General features: G+C 37.9%; 1 protein-coding gene across 1 annotated transcript; it reads left to right on the forward strand.

Moving 5' to 3' along the window:
* Positions 1 to 536: 536 nt before the first annotated feature.
* On the forward strand, positions 537 to 15216 carry magt1 (magnesium transporter 1). Its single transcript, XM_079630224.1, has 10 exons — positions 537 to 744; positions 1463 to 1632; positions 2914 to 3031; positions 5726 to 5866; positions 5942 to 6082; positions 7503 to 7592; positions 8097 to 8160; positions 10955 to 11029; positions 11107 to 11197; positions 13832 to 15216. The coding sequence occupies exons 1-10, from the start codon at positions 664 to 666 to the stop codon at positions 13845 to 13847; spliced, it is 987 nt and encodes a 328-aa protein (XP_079486350.1). The 5' UTR covers positions 537 to 663; the 3' UTR covers positions 13848 to 15216.
* The last annotated feature ends 4853 nt before the right edge of the window (positions 15217 to 20069 follow it).

Here is a 20069-nt window from a genome sequence, read left to right on the forward strand (position 1 = left end):
TGTGTGTAAATTATTCCGCATAATAAAATATTAGAAATATCTTCCTGGGCATCAAGGAGGAAATAGCTAAAACTGCATTTTTACACACCTTGCCACCAACAGAAAGTACAAAAATTAATCATTTGAATTTACTTAACTTGCAAATATATATATAACGTTACGCCATAAGAAATCTGCATTCTTGCAACAAAACTACGAGTGATCATTTAGAGATCATAGGCCTACATAATAATTGTATCTGGGGCTGGAATAACTTGATCAGGTGTAGATTCATAGGGGGAAACACTCCCCTCATTTCTTTATTTGCTTCAACATATTTATTTATTTTCTGTTGTATATTTCTGGACTAACATACATGTTCTTTATCAGCAATCACTCCAGTATTCCTTTGTTGACTTCGACTTTATGATCTTACTTTTACTATAATAAACCACCTTTACCCTGTGAACGATCAGCTTTTTTTTCTTTCTTTTTTTCTTTTATTAATAGTCACCGGCAGCTTGAGGCTTTTATTTTGAAAATACTGCCGCATTTTCGCGCTTTAGTTTTGTCGCTTGAGACTTTTATTTTGAAACGCTTCCTCTTCCGCTGAGCTCAGCCAATAGGAAGCGGACAGGAGTTGCTTCCCGCAGAACGGTCGTGGCCGCAGTGGCAGCTTCAGAAATGTTTTATAAACTTTTGATAGTTGTTTTCCTCGCTGTTTGTTTACGCGGCACGCCATCAGATGGGCAGAAAAAGAAGGAGGTCAGTGGATTCCAATGGCTTGTTATTAAGTGGTTTTTAACCCCTAATGCACTGAGCTGACATGTTTTTCAAAGGCTCTTGACAGATTAGCTCTGTCTCAAAAGCACATTAAATGGCACGTCAGTGTGTACTGTTGTGAGAACACCGTGATCCATCGGTAAATCACCTCGAATTAATTATTGCTCTCGGTTTAATTCAATGTATGACACACTTGGCCTGTATGCAAACTAAGCTTAGCTTCCTGGTGTCCCTGCAGCCAATGAGCTGACCTGACTGCATTACACTTCTGCTCGTGTTGTTCATGTATTGTTAGGACACTGAACCTGTGCTGAGTGTGTCCTCCTGTGAATGAATGAGTGGCTGATATACATATATAAATAAATAAAATGAAGACCCCCGATGCAAAAGCCTCTAAAAGCCACCTCTGTCAAAAATGAGATAATAATAATGAGTGAATGCTCTCCACAAATCAAATACTTTCTCTTCAAACTCACAAAATCCACACTCAGCCCATTCAGAAATGCCGGTACTTGGGTAGAAAGATAAAAATGTCAATATTAAATAAAAACTTTTTGACGGCCTTAGAGGCTTTTGCATCAGAAGTCTTCAAAGAACATGAGTTACTCGGTGAGGACTGAACCTGTGTGTGTGTGTGTGTGTGTGTGTGTGTGTGTGTGTGTGTGTGTGTGTGTGTGTGTGTGTGTGTGTCTGTCTGCAGACCCTGCTGTCAGAGAAGGTCAGTCAGATGATGGAGTGGACCAGTAAGCGCGCTGTGATCCGACTGAACGGAGAGAAGTTCAGGAGGCTGATCCGAGCTCCTCCACGCAACTACTCCGTCGTCATCATGTTCACGGCGCTGCAGGCTCAGAGACAGTGTGCCGTCTGCAAGTAAGTGTGTGTGTGTGTGTGTACGTACTAGGTATTAGACAAAGAACCTAAACTTAAAGTCGACATGAAATCAAAATTGACCCTATTTACTCTGTTATTATTTACTTGTGGTGAACAATTAATCCGTGCAAGTTAATACACAGAAAACAATAGTTTGCCGTGGTAATCTTTAATCAAAATCTGAAAAGTTACTTCCGGTCTGGAATGGCGTTCCTTTTCTGATGACGTTGGTTTGACGGCTTGGGTTGAAAACGCTTCACCGCTCCCTCAAACCGCTAGTCTGATATGAGCGGAGATGGAGAGGAGGAGCGCTGAAGTAAAACCCTCTCTTCAATATCCACTGGGAAATACTTCACAACACTGGAGTAACGTCGTCTGCAACTTCCGGTTCACACGGACTTTAAAGGAGTCGTTCACTTCAGAATTAAAATTTCCTGATAATTACCTCACCCTCATGTCATCCAAGATATTCATGTTGAAAACAAATGAAGGTTTTTGAGGAAAACGCTCCAGGATGTTTCTCCATACAGTGACTTCTTCAATGCGGTCCAACGGGTCGAAGGTCCAGATGTGAGTCTCAGTGCAGCTTCAAAGTCTCTCACGATCCCAGCCGAGGAATAAAAGCCGAGGACAAACCATCCGCCATTTTATAAAAATAAAAAAGTATTTTTATATACTTTTTAACCACAAATGCTGGTCTTACACTAGCTCTCCATTACTTTATCACTTTGGAAAGGTCACGCTTGATGTTGGGGCGGTTGTCAATAATTCTTCATATTTGAAAGCCGATAACCGATATATATATAAGCCGATAAATCTACAGGTGAAACTCGAAAAATTTGAATATGGTGCAAAAGTGCATTTATTTCAGTAATTCAACTTAAAAGGTGAAACTAATATATTATATAGACTCATTACATGCAAAGTGAGATATTTCAAGCCTTTATTTGTTATAATTTTGATGATTATGGCTTACAGCTTATGAAAACATTTTCACAATATTCTAATTTTGAAAATTTTGTAAGCCATAATCAAAATTATAACAAATAAAGGCTTGAAATATCTCACTTTTGTAATGAGTCTATATAATATATTAGTTTCCTTTTAAGTTGAATTACTGAAATACTTTTGCACCATATTCACACTTTTCGATATTCATGACATGGTGTTTCATGACATGCTACACATTAAAACCTGTGCATTAGATTAATTGCATTAAACACACTTGACATTTCTCTATGGAAAAGTAATGTTTTGTGTGTTTTGTTTTGTTGTTTTCAGACAGGCCGATGAAGAGTACCAGATCCTGGCGAACTCTTGGCGTTATTCGAGTGCATTTACTAACCGGATTTTCTTTGCAATGGTGGATTTTGATGAAGGCTCAGATGTTTTCCAGATGGTAACCATCCTGAATTAATTTTTACCTTTGTACTCCACCTCATACCTTACTCTTCTAAAGGGTTACATAAAGTGTCACTTTCAATATGTGACCCTGGACCACAAAACCAGTCACATGGGTCAATTTTTTTAATTGAGATTTATACATAAATAAGCTTTCCATTGATGTATATATTTGGTCGAGAACTATGAAAATCTGGAATCTGAGGGAGCAAAAGAATCGAAACATTGAGAAAATCTCCTTTAAAGTTGTGCATTTATGTTCACGATTGTGCTGCATTCACTCACAAAAATACATGTTTTATATATTTACGGTAGGAAATTTACTAAATATCTTCATGGAACATGATCTTTACTTAATATCCTAATGATTTTTGGCATAAAAGAAAAATCTATAATTTTGACCCATACAATGTATTGTTGGCTATTGCCACAGATACACCCGTGCGTCATGTGACTGGTTTTGTGATCCAGGGTCACACATGTGATATATTTCCAAGTGAAATAAACAAAGTCTCTGGCAGGACTTTATATATTGGAAATTGATTGGATGTGCATATATACACACACTAATAGAGTCAGACCTAGATGTGATGACTATAGCTATAATACGCCTGTTGGTTAACTTTAAAATTAGTCGCAAGGATGAGGTGATGATGTCGATGTAAAAGTAAAGTTGTTTTAGAGGGAAAGCAAGATATTACATCACTAATACCAGTAATAAGAAAACAAATGGGGTAATAAGTATGAAAATTCAGTTACACTTTATTTTAAGGTGTCATTGTTACAGTGTAAATATTAGGGAGGCACCGAAATGAAAAACTTGGCCGAATACCGAAAACGTTGTTTCGCATTTTTTCCCATTTATTTTAACAATTTTTCCACCATTGCATAAATTAAGTAGTCAAAATGTGCTTTTTACTATTTTGTCTTGCTTTTCAAACAAAAAATCAATTACAAAACTACAATTTAATAATATTTATTTAACATTGACCATTTAAAAATATTTATTTAACAATGCACATTACCAACAAAGCACAATATAAGCACTTAAAATAAATAAGTTGTTAAACTAATATTTTTATTTCTATCTTTGAGCTTATATTAGGCCTATAACTGCTGAAAGAATGTGACGTTTGTATGCCTACAAAAAAAAAGTGCATCTTTTGTTATTTGATTAACATCCACCGAGCGGTTAAGCCACAACCGACTGTATTTACGTGAGATACTCCACATGACGGGACTGTTGTTTGACTGACAGCTGTGTGTCAGTATTCACCATTCAGGCACAGAGAGAAGTGAATTCGGGATCGTGTGCTGTCTGAGAGAGCGCTTCTGGTGCGCGTCATTCAGCCCGATACAACATTAGAGTTATTTTTTTACAACTTACTGCGCATAATTTGTAACTTGATACTCTTTTTGAAGATTCTCGTTAAACGCAGAGATTGATCTCCGCGCTTACTTTCTTCAGTTTTTCTCGGACACTTTAAAGCGCTTCCACACTGACGGCATGTTTGGTTTGACAGGTGTTAGGCTGCTGTCATTTTAAAGGAGAACTCCGGTCAATTTTAACATTGAGCTCAATTTTTTGTAAATTTGGAGTGCTGTCAATACAGAGAACAACGACAAAAATCGGTGTTGCCTACACCGTGTTATCCTCTTTTTGAAATTGGCACCCTGTTGACTTGAATGGGGTCTAATTTTAAACCTGCTTTTATTTCTCTTATCATCCTTGATGTGTCATTACAAGTGCCCAGCCATGTTGAGTGATTCCTTCAGAGTGAACACGAGTGAATCTGACTGCAGTAGATGTGAAAGATATGAATAAAAAGGATGTTAATTCAATAAGCGCACAGACCTGTATTTACTTCCTGTTTTCGGTCGAAGTCCACAGTAGTCGACTGTCGAGTTCACGCGCGTGATCATAGGTAACTAAGCAACAGTGGAGACTCAGACTGTCAGCTGTCAGCCGAAGACGGTGTTGTGTGGTGTTTTGAGAATATCAGCTCTGATGGATATTTGTAAAAAAAAAAAATCATCTTAGTTACCTATGATCACGCGCCTGAACTCGACAGACTCAGTCGACTACTGTGGACTTCGACCGAAAACAGGAAGTAAATACAGGTATGTGCACTTGTTGAATTAACATAATTTGTACCGTAACTTGATACTCTTTTTGAAGATTCTCGTTAAACACGCGCGTCTCTGACTTGATCTCTGCGCTTACTTTCTTTCGTCGTTCTCGGACACTTTAAAGCGCTTCCACACTGACGGCATGTTTGCTGGATTCATGAAGCGTGATCTGCGCGCCGCTGCCTCTCACTCTATGCTGGTTGCCATGATCGCGTCATCAGAAACGTCATTGTTCGTTAAAATTTATTCGGTCTTTTCACTTATTCGGCCGAACACCGAAAGTGCTTTTTTTTTACATTTTCGGCAGAATAATTTCGGTTGCCAAACATTCGGTGCATCCCTAGTAATTATATATTTAAGTACGGAGTAATAATAATTAACAACATGTGCTTACTCTAGGGTTAGGATTAGGATTGGGGTTTGGTTGAGGGTTAGTTGCATGTAATTATGCATAATTTACTCTTATTTCTACATGTAACATATGTAACAAGGACACTGTAAAATAAAGTGTTACCGAAAATTCAACGTCATTCTTACTTCATTCTGTTTGTGTCGTCTTCAGCTCAACATGAACTCGGCTCCCACATTCATCAACTTCCCGGCCAAAGGCAAGCCGAAGCGCGCGGACACGTACGAGCTGCAGGTGCGAGGCTTCGCCGCGGAGCAACTGGCCCGATGGGTGGCGGACCGCACCGACGTCCACGTAAGACTCCCGCACACACACACACACACACATCTTCAGGAGTCAGTGTTTAACGGGCTGTTGTGTGTCTTCCAGATCCGGGTGATCCGGCCTCCGAGTTACGCCGGGCCGCTGATGCTGGGTTTGCTGCTGGCGTTCATCGGCAGTCTGGCGTACTTGCGCAGAAACAACCTGGAGTTCCTGTTCAACAAGAACGTCTGGGCTTTCTCTGCACTGGTGCGACCTTGACCTTTATGTTTCATTACAGGGATGCAGCCAAACGAAAATCCTCAGCCGAGACCGAAAGTTCAGGATGCACCTGGCCAAAAAAAAAAAAAAATTAATTAACTAACTTACAGGTGAAACTCGAAAAATGTTAATATGGTGCAAAAGTTCATTTATTTCAGTAATTCAACTTAAAAGGTGAAACTAATATATTATATAGACTCATTACATGCAAAGTGAGATATTTCAAGCCTTTATTAGTTATAATTGTGTTGATTATGGCTTACAGCTTATCAAAACTTTTCACAATATTCTAATTTTGAATTTGGGGTTTTCATAAGCTGTAAGCCATAATCATTCATTATAATACACTTCAACCTTCTTCTTTTGTTGACTTGACTTTATATCTCACAATTCTGACTTTATAACACGCAATTGACCCTTCGCAGGGAGCTTGATTGACAGGTGATCTGACCAATCACACTTCGCCATCCGCCATTTTGTCCGACAAAGCAGTCAGGAGAGTTAGTAGATTAACATGGGAGGATTTGAGCTTGAGAAGCGGAGTGTACTGACGCCTTTCCGCGGTTAAAACAACATTCCTCCTGATGTTCATTCATGTTTATTTGATGCTATAAATGAACTAGAAGGAAGAGATGATCGGTTCACGAGCGGCTTTAACTGAGGCGACACAGCGATTTGACACACACATTAAACAGCCACAAAACACTATTTATTGTTTACATTTCTTTAAAAAAAATTATCAAATTTGAAAGGTGGGACTTTGATTAATATCAAAAGTATCCTGGTCTGTCAGCGTGTTGTCAGTGTCCTCTCTGCTCCGCGATGTGTTTTGAGCGGCGATGTGTTTTGAGCGGCGATGTGTTTTGAGCGTTGTGAGAGCGGCGCCGCTTGTCGGACATAGCGACAGTAACTAAGGGGGGTGGATCTTTGCGAACGGTCAATTGCGACTTTATTTCATTTCTGAGAAATAAAGTCAGAATTGCGAGATGTAAACTTGCAATTGTGAGACGAAAAAGTCGCAGTTATTTTAAAAAATGTTTTATTATGTGGCGGAAACAAGCTTCCATAGATTACATTGAGTGATTGGCAGCATTTTCTTCTCCCCACTTTTTTTTTTCTCTTGTTTTTTTTGTAGTCTTTTTTTATTTTGTCTTCTATTGTATTGTTGTAAAAAAAAAAAAAAGTAAAAATCCAGTTAACATGAATCTCTCTTTCTCTCTCTCACTCACTCACTCACTCTCTCTCTTTCTCTCTCTCTCTCACTCACTCACTTTCTTTCTCTCTCTCTCTCACTCACTCACTCTCTCTCTTTCTTTCTCTCTCTCTCTCTCTCTCTCTCTCTCCCTCTCTCTCCCTCTCTCTCCCTCTCTCTCTCTCTCTCTCCCTCTCTCTCTCTCTCTCTCTCCAGTGTTTTGTTTTGATCATGACATCGGGTCAAATGTGGAACCACATCCGAGGACCTCCATACGCTCACAAGAACCCGAACACTGGCCAAGTGGTTGGTTACACTCCTTACCTCACGTTTGGTTTTATATTTTAAAGACATGGCTCGACAATCCCAGTTTTCTTTGCCGTGTTGATGCGTGTCATATTGAAAGTTTGTCACCTGTTTTAAATCATTCTAGAGAGCGTTTGATTGAACAAAAGTTGAGTCCTCAGTATTTTTGCTCCAGATTCCTGGAAGAGAAAGACTGTCGCTCTTGAAATGTGAACATTTGATGAAAGTTTATTTTGTCATCTTGCATAAAGCTCACATCCATAGACTAAAAGCCACAAACCTTCTTAATGTTGCTTGAGGGTCACCTATGATATTAATAAAGTTTTTGCACAAAAAACGCCCTCATTTTCCACCCTCAGTCAGAAAGGCTTGTTTTTGGTGCTTGTCAGTAAACATCCACAGTTATGATTGATAACATCACCGCCCCCTCAGGTCACAAACTATCATCTACAGGTTACTATATCAACTGATAATCCACAGTAATATGTCTCTGTTTGCTTTCAGAGTTACATCCACGGCAGCAGTCAGGCTCAGTTTGTGGCAGAGACTCACATCGTTCTCCTCTTCAGTATCCTTCACAGCCACTGCGCTCGGATCAGTCACACTGCGCCAGCGCAAACCCTCTTTTGCCATTTCAAATCTACTGTCAGGGTTTACTAAAGGAGCTGTTTACACCTGGTCACATAAATGTGTTTAGTTTTTTTGCAAAACGGATATAAATCCGATCTTCAATTCCTGCGCTTAGACCTTATGCGCCAGAGAAACAGCCATCTTTAGAATATTGTCTTTGAACTTCCGTTTTTGCGGTCGCTCTGTATATTTCTATGGCATTGCTGTCCATGAGTAATTCGCTTTTGAAGTGGATTTACTTAATGGAAAGGTAACGAAAGTTATCATAAGGATTGTAATGTTTAAAGCAGATGTCTTAAAAAATGTCAGTAGACTAGGAAGATTTTAAAACGAGCCGTTCATTCATAAATGCGTAAGATCGCTGTGAAAATACAGACCGGAAGACAAAAGACAATGAGCGCAGTGCTGAAAAGGGGGCGGGGCTACATAAGGTCTATATGCAGAGTTAATGGAGTGCACGTCACCGAAAGCAAAAATGAGATTTCACAGAAATCAAATTTATGAGCTGCGTTTTATTGATCATCAGCTAAAATGTCAAAATCAAAGACCGCAGTAGGAGAGAGCGGCAACAGCCCTGGTCAGATCATTTAGTTTCTTTACTTTTAATGAAGATGATTATGTGTTAAGCGTCCGTGACTTACTTTCTCTTTGATTTGCGATAGTTTGCACGTTGGCTTGATGAATAGAAGCTCATCTGCGGTGATACAGTAGCGTCGTCATATCTGACTATAACATGACATAGGCTAGCCTATAACACGCCCTCACACGTTTATTTTTTATCAATTTTGGGAGGAGTACAATGTAGATATGTGGTTTCAACAACCAGATGCATTTACACTTGTCCAGTTTGGTCTGGAAAGCGGCCCAGACCTCCTGACGCGGTTTGAGCGATCATATTCAAATCCGTCTCGAATGCGTTTCGGAGGGCATTTACTCGTGGTCTTTTCACGATCGGATAGCTATCCGATCACAGAACACGCATGAAGTGGCCAGGTGTAAACGGCACTAAAGACACGCAGTGTAAAATTAACACTGAACGTGTGGACGGGGTATTTTTCCGGCTGATCTTATTGCATATGCATTTGTAGGAGTTTCCCTTTCACATTTATGGGAGGAGAGAATTTAAATGAATCATTTACTAATGTTTGCACTCATCAATTTACTGGTGTTTGCACCATTATATACAGTCCAAAATAAGCATGTCTTAATCCAGACATTATGGAAATGATCCGGCTGCGTCTGTGTTCTTTAATGTGTGTGTCGTCAGTAGATCACGAGCAGAACTTTCCCATCGGTGCTTTTATAGGATTGCCCTCTCGCTCTAATTTGCCCTGTTTAGTAAATCTGGCCCAATAGAGACAGAGCGTATTTAGGCCACGCCCACACCGGGGAGGGGACAATCCAACCGTCTCCATTGACTTTGCATTGCGAGAGGCTGCCTCCTTGTCATTTCTTGCTTCTAACTAAAAACAGAAAAATGGCTAAAAGCTGCTGTGTGACGAGGTGTACAGCAAACAAGCGAAGAAACCCAGAAATAAGTTTGTATAAGCTGTCGACCCCAAAAAACGAGTGTTTAAGGACTTAAAAGTGGACACAGGCAGGAACAAATGGTTAAATAGTGGGATCCTGACACTCAGTATGCACTAAAAACACAGTTGCGTGTGCAGTAAGTTAAACATTTGGTCACTGGTGAGTCAAATTTCCAAATATCAGTTTTATATATTATATTTCTGTAAGATAAGCGATCCTGTGTTGCCGATGACGTTCTCCTCCAGCGGCGTACGTTAGTTCTCAGAGTAATGAGACACGTTACGCTCTGTCTCAACTGCCTGATCCACTTTTAAGTCCTTAAACACCCATTTTTTGGGGTCGACAGCTTATAAAAACTTATTTCTGGGTTTCTTCGCTTGTTTGCTGTACACCTCGTCACACAGCAGCTTTTAGGCATTTTTCTGTCTTTAGTTAGAAGCAAGAAATATCAAGGAGGAGCCTCTCTCGCAAAGTCAATGGAGACAGTTGGATTGTCCGGTGTGGGCGTGGCCTAAATACGCTCGGTCTCTGTCTACTACATGGCAAGCAGCAAACAATTTGTTGGCCACTAGTTTTCTTTTGTTGCATTGTGCCGTGAAGCTCCGCCCACACTGAAATCTCATTGGTGCTCATACCCGTCCGTTCAGTTTTTAATGTTTAACGTTGAGATTTAATGCTCGCCAAGGCTGCATTCATGTGATCAAAAGTAAAAACAGTAATATTGTGAAACATTATAATTTACAATATCGGTTTTCTATGTGAATATATAGTAAAGTGTAATTCATTCCTGTGATCAAAGCTGAATTTTCAGCATCATTACTCCAGTCTTCAGTGTCACATGATCCTTCAGAAATCATTCTAATATGATTTCATGATCAAGAAACATTTATGACTATTATCAATGTTAAAAAACAGTTGTGCTGTTTCATATTTTTGTGGAAACGATACTTTTTCAGGATTCTTTGATAAATGGAAAGTATAAAAAAGCATTTATTTGAAATAGAAATCTTTTGTAGCATAAAAATGTCCTTGATTTAATATATCCTTGCTGAATAAAAGTATAATAACCAATCTTACCGACCCCAAGCGTTTGAACAGTAGTGTAGCTCTACGCACAGATGTGTATGTGGCTTTATTCGCACACATCATCTCTCATGTCAATCTCTCCGGCGTCATGAACGTGTTCCTGAACCCTGATCCAGATGCTGCGGTGACTCTAGGGATGGTTCTGCTTCATGAGGCGGCGACCTCTGACCTGGACGTCGGGAAGAGGAAAAGTATGCTGTCAATCTACCAGTTCTGCATAGACTACTACAGTGAGAACCGCTTTAATGTGTGTCATGTTTCTCTCCAGTCATGTGTATGGCAGGTATCGGGCTGGTGGTGCTGTTCTTCAGTTGGCTACTGTCCGTCTTCAGGGCCAAATATCACGGATATCCCTACAGGTCAGACCGTTAGTCCATCGTTAGTCCAATAATCCGATTGAAATAGCAATGCAAAGAGAGTCTGGGAGCACTAATTAAAATGCTTCTGGTTGTTGTTTATAATTTAATAATTTGAGTAAAATGTTTGAAGGGATATTTCACTGCTGAAAAGATGAATGTGTATTTAAATTGGGTCATTTATGTTGTAGAAATGTGAAATTATTTTAGAAGTTGCTGCCTTCTAGACTGAGAAAAGCCAGAAAATGTATTTTTGTCTCATGTGGATGAAAGACAACATCTCCCAGAATGCACTTGCTTCGCTGCCCAACGAGGCCACTCCCAAGCCACGCCTACCGGTTACAGAGGGCAGATGATACAACTAGGCTACTAAAAGACGCCCCTATGGGCGGGTTGAACACTAACTATTGGGGCACTAGCTCCTACTATTGGCTGTAGTCTCTAGCCTCTGGCCAAAAAAGCCTCCGATGATGACGCTAAATAAGTATCCCTTTAATTGAGAAATGTACATGAGTTTGTTAGTGTCTTAGTATTTGCTCCGCTGCTGGATGCACTAAACCTGATGATCGTGTTTTCATCATGACTCGAGATGTTCCTACGAGCATCTCGACCTTCACGATCTGATGAGTGTCACGTGATCAATGTCTCTAGTTCACTTACATTTCATTCATGACCCAGAAATGGTGCAGAATCGTGAAAACTACAGATTGTACTTCCGCATTTTTGTATCCCCGCCCACAGACCGTCGGATCGGAAGAGGGTTATTAACAGAACAGTTATTGTAAATTGTTATCACTATGATAACCGCTTTCTCACCGGTAAGCTACAGCTTTTTGCTTCAGTGGATTTGACAATGTTTTTTCCCCTCTGTTTGTTTTTGCTCATCCAGTTTGAATCCAGAATCCAGTCTGTCGCTGCGTTCTCTCCGTATTTACAATTCTTTGCCGTCTTTAGCCACTGCCTACAACGTGCTGGGTCCTTCACTGGAAACCGAATCTAACTCACTTCCGCTAAACGTTTACTCTTTGAATTCTTGCACTGGGAACAAAACAAGTCGAGATCATTGTCTAAAAGTAAAGTTTGCTAAGAAGTATTTCCTACTAAAGCAAGGCGGTCATTTGCTGCGTCCCAATTCGCCTACTTATAACACTCCCTAAAAGTATGTACTCTTTGTGTGGGTAACCCACTTTGTGGGGGAAAAACATACTTTTGAGTGAAGAGTGGACAAGCTTAGTGGCAAACGTGCATCCTGTCACCATTACCTGCCCTGTCAATCATCTCGTCACAGTTAAACTCCTCCACATTTCATATCATTTATTTTACAACTGTATTGTAGAGAAAAGTAGCGTTTTGATCTGCCAGTCGTGGGTCTGTCATGCAGAAACTCTCCTCATCTGTTTGGATAATGATGCATTTAAAAGTTAATCACCAAACGTATCTTCAGAAAAGTTCACAATGCTGTCGCAAATTAAATATAATGTGGATAACATTAAATAAATAAAAAATTATCAGGTTAAATGTTGATTATTAGTCACTCAAACCTTTATCTAAACCCCTCTATTCAACCGCTGGTCGCGCACATCCGCCATGTTTGTCGTTTATTACTACTTTTTATTAGTTTTTGTAGTTCTGAACCAAATCCTCCTCCAAGTGCAATGGATTGTGGGCAATATTAGACGTTATAGTGAGCACGGATCCACACTTCGAAAATCTACAGGAAATAGTAGACCATCCGGGGACTTGTGGCATACTCTTTTCAACATACTGTGCTGTGAAATAAATGGTAATCGCACGTACAGGATGGATAGTATGTGCATTGGGACACAGGGCTTGACTCCAGAGCGGACTGGTGGGAGTGGCCTTAGATGGCAACATGCCCCCAGTGCATTATGGGTGCTGAAGTTTTCAATAACACTTTTTTTTACAGTGTCCTTGTTACACATGGTACATGTACTTACCATAGTAATAGCAGTAAATGATGCTTAATTCCACGCAACCTAACCCTATATATTAAGTACATGTAGTTAATCAATATTACTCAGTACTTGTATAGTTACACTGTAACAATGACACCTTAAAGTAAAGTGTAACCATGTTTTCCTAACTATTTGACAAAAGGGAAGACAACAGCCTTTTTTTCTGTTTTCTCTAGTCAGGTAGCACCAAATAAAAAAATAAGTTAATAAAAAAAAATATATCACCTACTGTATAAGCAGCCATGTGTTATTGAATGCCCGTTTGCCAGCAGTGAAGTACCACTGTAAAATGAGAGCAAAGACTATTCTAATGTTTAACTATTAAATAACTATTAAATATTTTAAATAAATGTTCTTTTTAACTTTCTATTCATCAAAAAATGCTGGAAAAAAAAATCTATCGCTGTTTTCCACAAAATCTGAAAATTCAGCTTTGCCATCACAGGAATAAATGACAGTAGTTCAATATTAAACTAAATAATAATTAAATATTACTTTTTTACTTTTTACTATTTTTGAACCAATAAGCACAGCCATGGTGAACAAAAAACATTTTTCAGAAACCTTACCGACCCCAAACTTTTGAACTTTCGTGTTTATAATAAGAAATGTATTCGACATAATTTCCTTTCTAACAGAAATGCCTTTTGTGTTTGTGCAGCTTCCTGTTTGGCTGAATGAGGACCGGTGGAGGAGCGGTGGAAATATTAATGCGCAAAGTGCCTTAATGTTTAAGATGAGTGATTGATTCGGTAAAGTTCTGCTTGACTCTGTATGTGCCTTCTTGCTTTTTTTTTATACACATTAAGGATTACATTTTAAAGTTTTTAATGAAAGTTTGTTCACTTCATTGGACGTCTCTCCCTGATTGGTCTAGTCTCGGGTAGCGGGGTGTGGGTTACGTGTTTGTGTGTGTGTGTGAATGCCGAGGTTAAACTCGCTTGCGAAAGAGGTTTTATTGCTAATCAAATGTACAGTTTTATATTGAATTTGGTTGGGTCAAAATGCGTAGATTTGGAAGACGCACAAAGGCAAGCAAGGTGTTTTCAATTCTACCTCATAAATGTGCATATCAAGTGTCCAAAGTCGAGTCCCAGTGATTCAGAGGCTTCTGGGGTAGAGGAGTGTGAGACGAGGAAACCTCAGGGGAATGAGTGTCTTAATGCGGAGAGTGTTTGCTCAGGTGATGATTTCTGACATTAAAAGTGCCTTGATTGCTCGTTGCGTTGTATTTCTTTTGATTGGTTACTCTTCCAGTTGTACGTCTATGCTGACACTTTCCTCATTGTGCTTCGAGTCACTCGGTTCGTCTCTAAAGTGAAATAATACAATAATATGAGCTGCGCCAGGTAGGTATGTTCAGCAATTAATCGCATCCAAAATAAGTTTGTTTACATAATATATGTGTGTGTACTGTGTATAATTATTTTGTATATATAAATATACACACACATGCATTTATATATTTAAGAAAAATTGGTTATTTATACATAAAATATTTATATATGATATAAATTGTATATAAATATATATACATGCAAATATCTCTTAAATATATTCATGCATATGTGTGTGAAGTTATACACAGTACACACACACATATTATGTAAACAAACTTGTATTTTGAATGCGATTAATCGCTGAACATTCCTAGCGCCAACTAGTTATTATTTTTGGGTTAAGTTTGAAATATTGCACCAGAATACTTTTCAGTATTCATATTGCTATACTACCATTTCTGTATTATGAATGTTGTGCACATGATGGTACAGCTCCCAAAAAAAGTTCAGTATCCAACAGAGCCCTCTGTGTTGAACTATATCCCACAATGCAATCTGCTCAACTTGACCTTCCATTTCCTGTGTGATAAATGATCCGAATGTGGACGCCTGGTTTTATGAGACTGCTGAAGTTAAAGATAACCGAAGCATGACTGTCGTCTTCAGCTGATTTGACCAATGGTGGTAGTTTGGGGGCGGGGCTTCCAGTTGAGGCAACCAATAGCAGATTAGGGGTGTGTTTGAAAAGTAATTATATGTAAATAAATTTTTTTTAAAAAGCAATGATTCTTCTTGCACTTGAATATTGTGTATACACTAAATTTGGTTAATAAATACACAAACCAACTGGATATACTGCTAACATCTGAGAAGTCAGTTCTACGCATGGAATGAAATATGCATGAATACTTCAGATTTTTAATGGACGCTATTATGTCGTGTTTCACACAGTTGTAGCACTTATTTTCTAGCACGTCTTTGGTCTCATCTGTGGTTTTAAATCAGTGTTGCTAGTCCCAGGCTCTGGAGTTGCAAAAATAGCTTTTATGTAATGGTTTTCTTCAGATGATATTTGCACGGCTGATGTCTGGCCAGTAGAGAGCAGTGCCGTCTCTCTGAACATCATCTCTATACTGAATAACACTTCAGAAACCATGAGTCATGGAAGAGATAAAGACCTTTCTGAGTTTGTACCTCTTCATATTTTCAACAACCAATTCTTGATCATTCTTGAAAATAATGTAAATAGGATTCTGAAATCGACCAGTCGTAACAACCAATAAGCTTAACACTCCTGTCAAGAACACGAAGGGTTAAAACTAATGTTGAAATTAGTCATTATATATATATATATATTAGGGCTGTCAAAAGATTAATCGCGATTAATCACATCCAAAATAAAAGTTTGTGTTTACATAATATATGTGTGTGTAGTGTGTATAATTATTTATATATATAAAAACACACAATCATGTATATATTTAAGAAAAATTGGTTATATTTATATATAAAATATGTATATATAATATAAATTATATAAATGTATATACTGTATATAAATGCAAATGTTTCTTAAATATATACATGAATGTGTGTGTATTTATACATAATAATTATACACAGTACACACACATATATTATGCAAACACAAACTTTTATTTTGGATGTGATTAATCGCGATTAATCTTTTGACAGCCCTAATATATATATATATATATATACAGTCAAAACAAAAATTATTCAACAAAATTAATCATTTCTAAAATACAACTTTTGATTAATTTATTTTTACTAGTGGGCGCAGGACACTATAGTTCATTTATGTAAGTGAGGATAGCAAAATAAAGTAAACTGACATATTATACCCAAAAATGCTTCTAATGGATTATCAGTAAAAATGTATAAACTGGTATTATCTAATTGTGTAGTTAAATTAAAAAGTTTTACCAGCTGACAGATATTCAACGTGATTCATCTGTGAGACAGTCCAACCGAAGGATGGGCAAAACCAGTGAAATATCATAACTGAGTTCTTGTCATATTTTATCACCATTTTCTAAACTATAGCGAATAAACTGATAATGTGAGAAATGTTGAAGGTGTCTGAATAAACTTTGGTTTGACTGTATATATATAGCCTACTAGTTAAATTAAACGGTTAGTGAAACTGTTCAGGATCTTTCATATATTTATTGTTATTTTGCTTACATTCATAGACATCCCCAATCTTTCACTGTTTTCTCCTTTTCTGGACTTTTTTTTATATTTATCCGAGCGAATAGTGTGGATTACACAACTGAAGAAATCCTTTCCCGTGTGTCGTCCTCTTGGATGTACATGTACATGTCTTCACAGGTGCTCGCTGCAGCAAATCCACACGCTGTGGTTGAGATGTGAGGAGCCGGTCACGCCAGACGTCTCCATATAAGGAGAAGAGTGCAAGCTCTCGGCAGTGTGTGTTCCCCGAGCTGAAGGCACGCATTGTTCCTCGCGGGGATAAATGTGTGTCGCACGCTAAACAAATAACCACTATAGATAATAATAGCATATGCTTTCTATGGAAGCTTTCCTGTTCTCTTTCCTGTTGTCTCGGGATCACAACTTAAACCACTGTAAACACTAACGCTCAAAATACTTAATTGGTTTGAGTAGGACACACTTAAATTAAACTAATTAGTTCAGTCAAATTAAATTGTATGAGTATTTAGCACTTTCTTTTTCTTTCAAAGTTCACAGAACTGATATATTTTAAGTAAACTGAACTGTTTCATTGTTTTGAGTTTTATGAAATTATTTATTTTAATTTAGACAAACTTAAGATTAGCTGAAGCGGCTGGGATGTCTATTTCCCAGCATGCTTTGCCGAAAGGGAGAGTAAATGCTAAAATTAAGTGTAATATAATGGGGTTTTTTTGTGCTAGATTAATGTTAAGTGGGAGATTTAGTAGTGATTAATGTTGTGTTATGCTAATTTAGAAGAATGTCTGTTAATGTTGGTTTTAGGATAGTTACCATCGTGGTGACGAGTGGAGCATGATCTTGATTTGAGAGCAAATAATACATTTATATTGTTGCATTTATACAGCAAGTGCTTCTGTATAACACACTATTGCTAATATGTTAGCAAATTAGTATGTTAGCACAGCAGAACTAACTTGTTAAAGCTAACAAAGTTTAAACTAATAAAAGAGTTCACATTGAGATTACATGAAAGCTTTAAGTTAATTGATTGAATTAGTAACTCAAACATTTCAAGTTAAGAACAATTAATATGTATAAGTACAAAATAAAAATCTGCTAGTTCTGCTTACTTAAACTTTGATTTTCAGAACTTAAATGTTTTGAGTTCTGCCAACTTATTGGGGATTACAGTGTTCACGTGATCTTGACTAAATGTTTCTGTGTACTTGACACAACCGCATTATTGTTCTGGTGCCAGCAGAGCTTCCTGCATTGATCAGAGACTCACTCAAGCTAATAGCTCTGTGTCTGGCAGTGGCTGACAACTTCCACATGCCATACGACACTCGAGGAGGAGGCGGCGGTCAGGTCTGCAGGTTTATCATCAAAGACAATACAGAGACCTTGAATGTGTAGTCACAAAATTGTAGTAATGGGCAATTATTAAATTAATGATGGCGATTTTCTCGCAATAAAATTAGCCTACATTTTGGGAAGATGAAAGAGAAGGCTTTTTGTTATGTTAAGATCAAATGAAAATTAAGTCAAGATTACAGAAAAAAAATACTTTTTTTATGTGGACATAACCAGAAAATTAAGTTATAATCATGAGAAGAAGAAGAAGAAGAAAAAAACAGGTAAAATATAAAAGCATGTCCTCTTAGGGCTTCCGTAGCTTTCAAAGGTATTGAGGGTATATGACTTTATATATTTTTTTTTCTGTAGTGCAGTAATTATAATAATCCAGTATAGACATTCTCCCAATATTCATAACAGTGATTAATATTAGGGATGCACCGATATGAAAATTTTGGCCAATACGATAATATTTTATATTTGAAAGCCGGTAACCGATAAATCTAAATTCCATTTTTTATATAATTTTTTTGAGAGCCTAATTACAAAAACAAAAATCTCACCATTCAAAGCCATATGAAATTTTCATGCTGATCCAAACACAATTATAATGTTCTCATAATTTTATGCAGTCTATACGATAGACTTGCGCTGCATTTACTGTATTTCCTTTTTTGAAGTGATTTCAATCATATTTCAAGCAACTCAAAACCATCATGTTGAACAGTGCGCATCTAAAGTGTGTTAAAATGTCTCAGCTCAAGGAAATAATACAGTATTTATCGGCTTTAATATATAGGCAAAATTTTCTTATTGGGCCGATAACCATAACATAAAAAATTTGCATATATTGGCCGATACCGATATGATATCGTGCATCCCTAATTCATATTTAAAAAAAAATTGTTTTGGATAAAAATTATTTGGACTCCCTCGTGTCAAAAACTTGCTGTAAAGTGTTAAAAACATTTACTGACTCTGCAATGCACCAATGTGTTTTTTTCCAGTAAGTTTTTTTTTTTAGGGGGGGGGAATTGATCAAAGATCAAAGAGAATTGATTTTCTGACCCCATATTAATAATGTCTTGTTTTTTAAGCATAAATCTACCAATAACAAAAATGATCCGACAATAAACTTAATTTTAAAGACAAAATCAATTGAAAACAAATGGAAATATATTGCAAAATGTTGCTTCTCAAGTAAATTGACCCTATTTTAAGGGTATTTAGATTCTGGCTGTGTCCGAATGCTGAAAAAACGCATATGGAGGTCTAAATCCAATGACCGTGTCACTTCCTGTCTCCTGAGATTACTTCCTCTGATCGATTTCTTTAGGCAACATTGATGTGTGCTTCTCTGCCTATAGATGACATCCCATAATCCTGTGCGTTTCATTCTGTGATGGCGTCTAAAAGTTGTGGTCAGTTTGTGTAAATGTAAGTTTTTAAGTTTCAGAACTTTTTCTGCTTTTTGTGTTTAGAAATGACTACTGTAGTAATGTCATTTTTGCTTAGACGTCTCCAAAGCTTTATGTTGTATGCTGTAGATCACAGCTTATCGCTGCCTCAGAAATCAGTTTTGTGAGGTCAACCGTGCCAAACGCTGCTCAGTGATTGGCTGATAGGGCAGCAACAAGTCGTTTCTAAGCTTCAGACGCAGCCACTGTTCCTTAAAAGACAGATTAAGAAAATATCTTCCAGGTGAGCATGTGTGAATGGCTGGAGGCCGAGGCTGTCGTCTGAAACAAGTCCGCCGGGATCGGGGGGGGTGTTTAAAGTCTCGCCTGCAGTGTCGAGACGTGCGGAAACGCTTTTTTTAAGGTAACGCTTTCTAAGTGCTTTTCCTGTATGACGTAATTTCTTCCAGGCTTTCCTTGAGTGAAGTGACTTGATTGGTGCTTGTCCGGGAGGCAGAGAAACATACCAGCACATTATGAGGAAGGACAACATTTGTGGAAAAGCTTCAAGCAGGTTTGAGAGTAAAACTGGAGTCGAACCGCTAGCAGGAGAATTCATCAATCACACTGATCATCAATCACACACTGTACATTATCAATTGCCTAATTTTTTTAAGTTTTGAAA

The sequence above is a fragment of the Phoxinus phoxinus genome, assembly GCF_949152265.1.
Source record: "Phoxinus phoxinus genome assembly, chromosome: 12".
Taxonomy (NCBI): domain Eukaryota; kingdom Metazoa; phylum Chordata; class Actinopteri; order Cypriniformes; family Leuciscidae; genus Phoxinus; species Phoxinus phoxinus.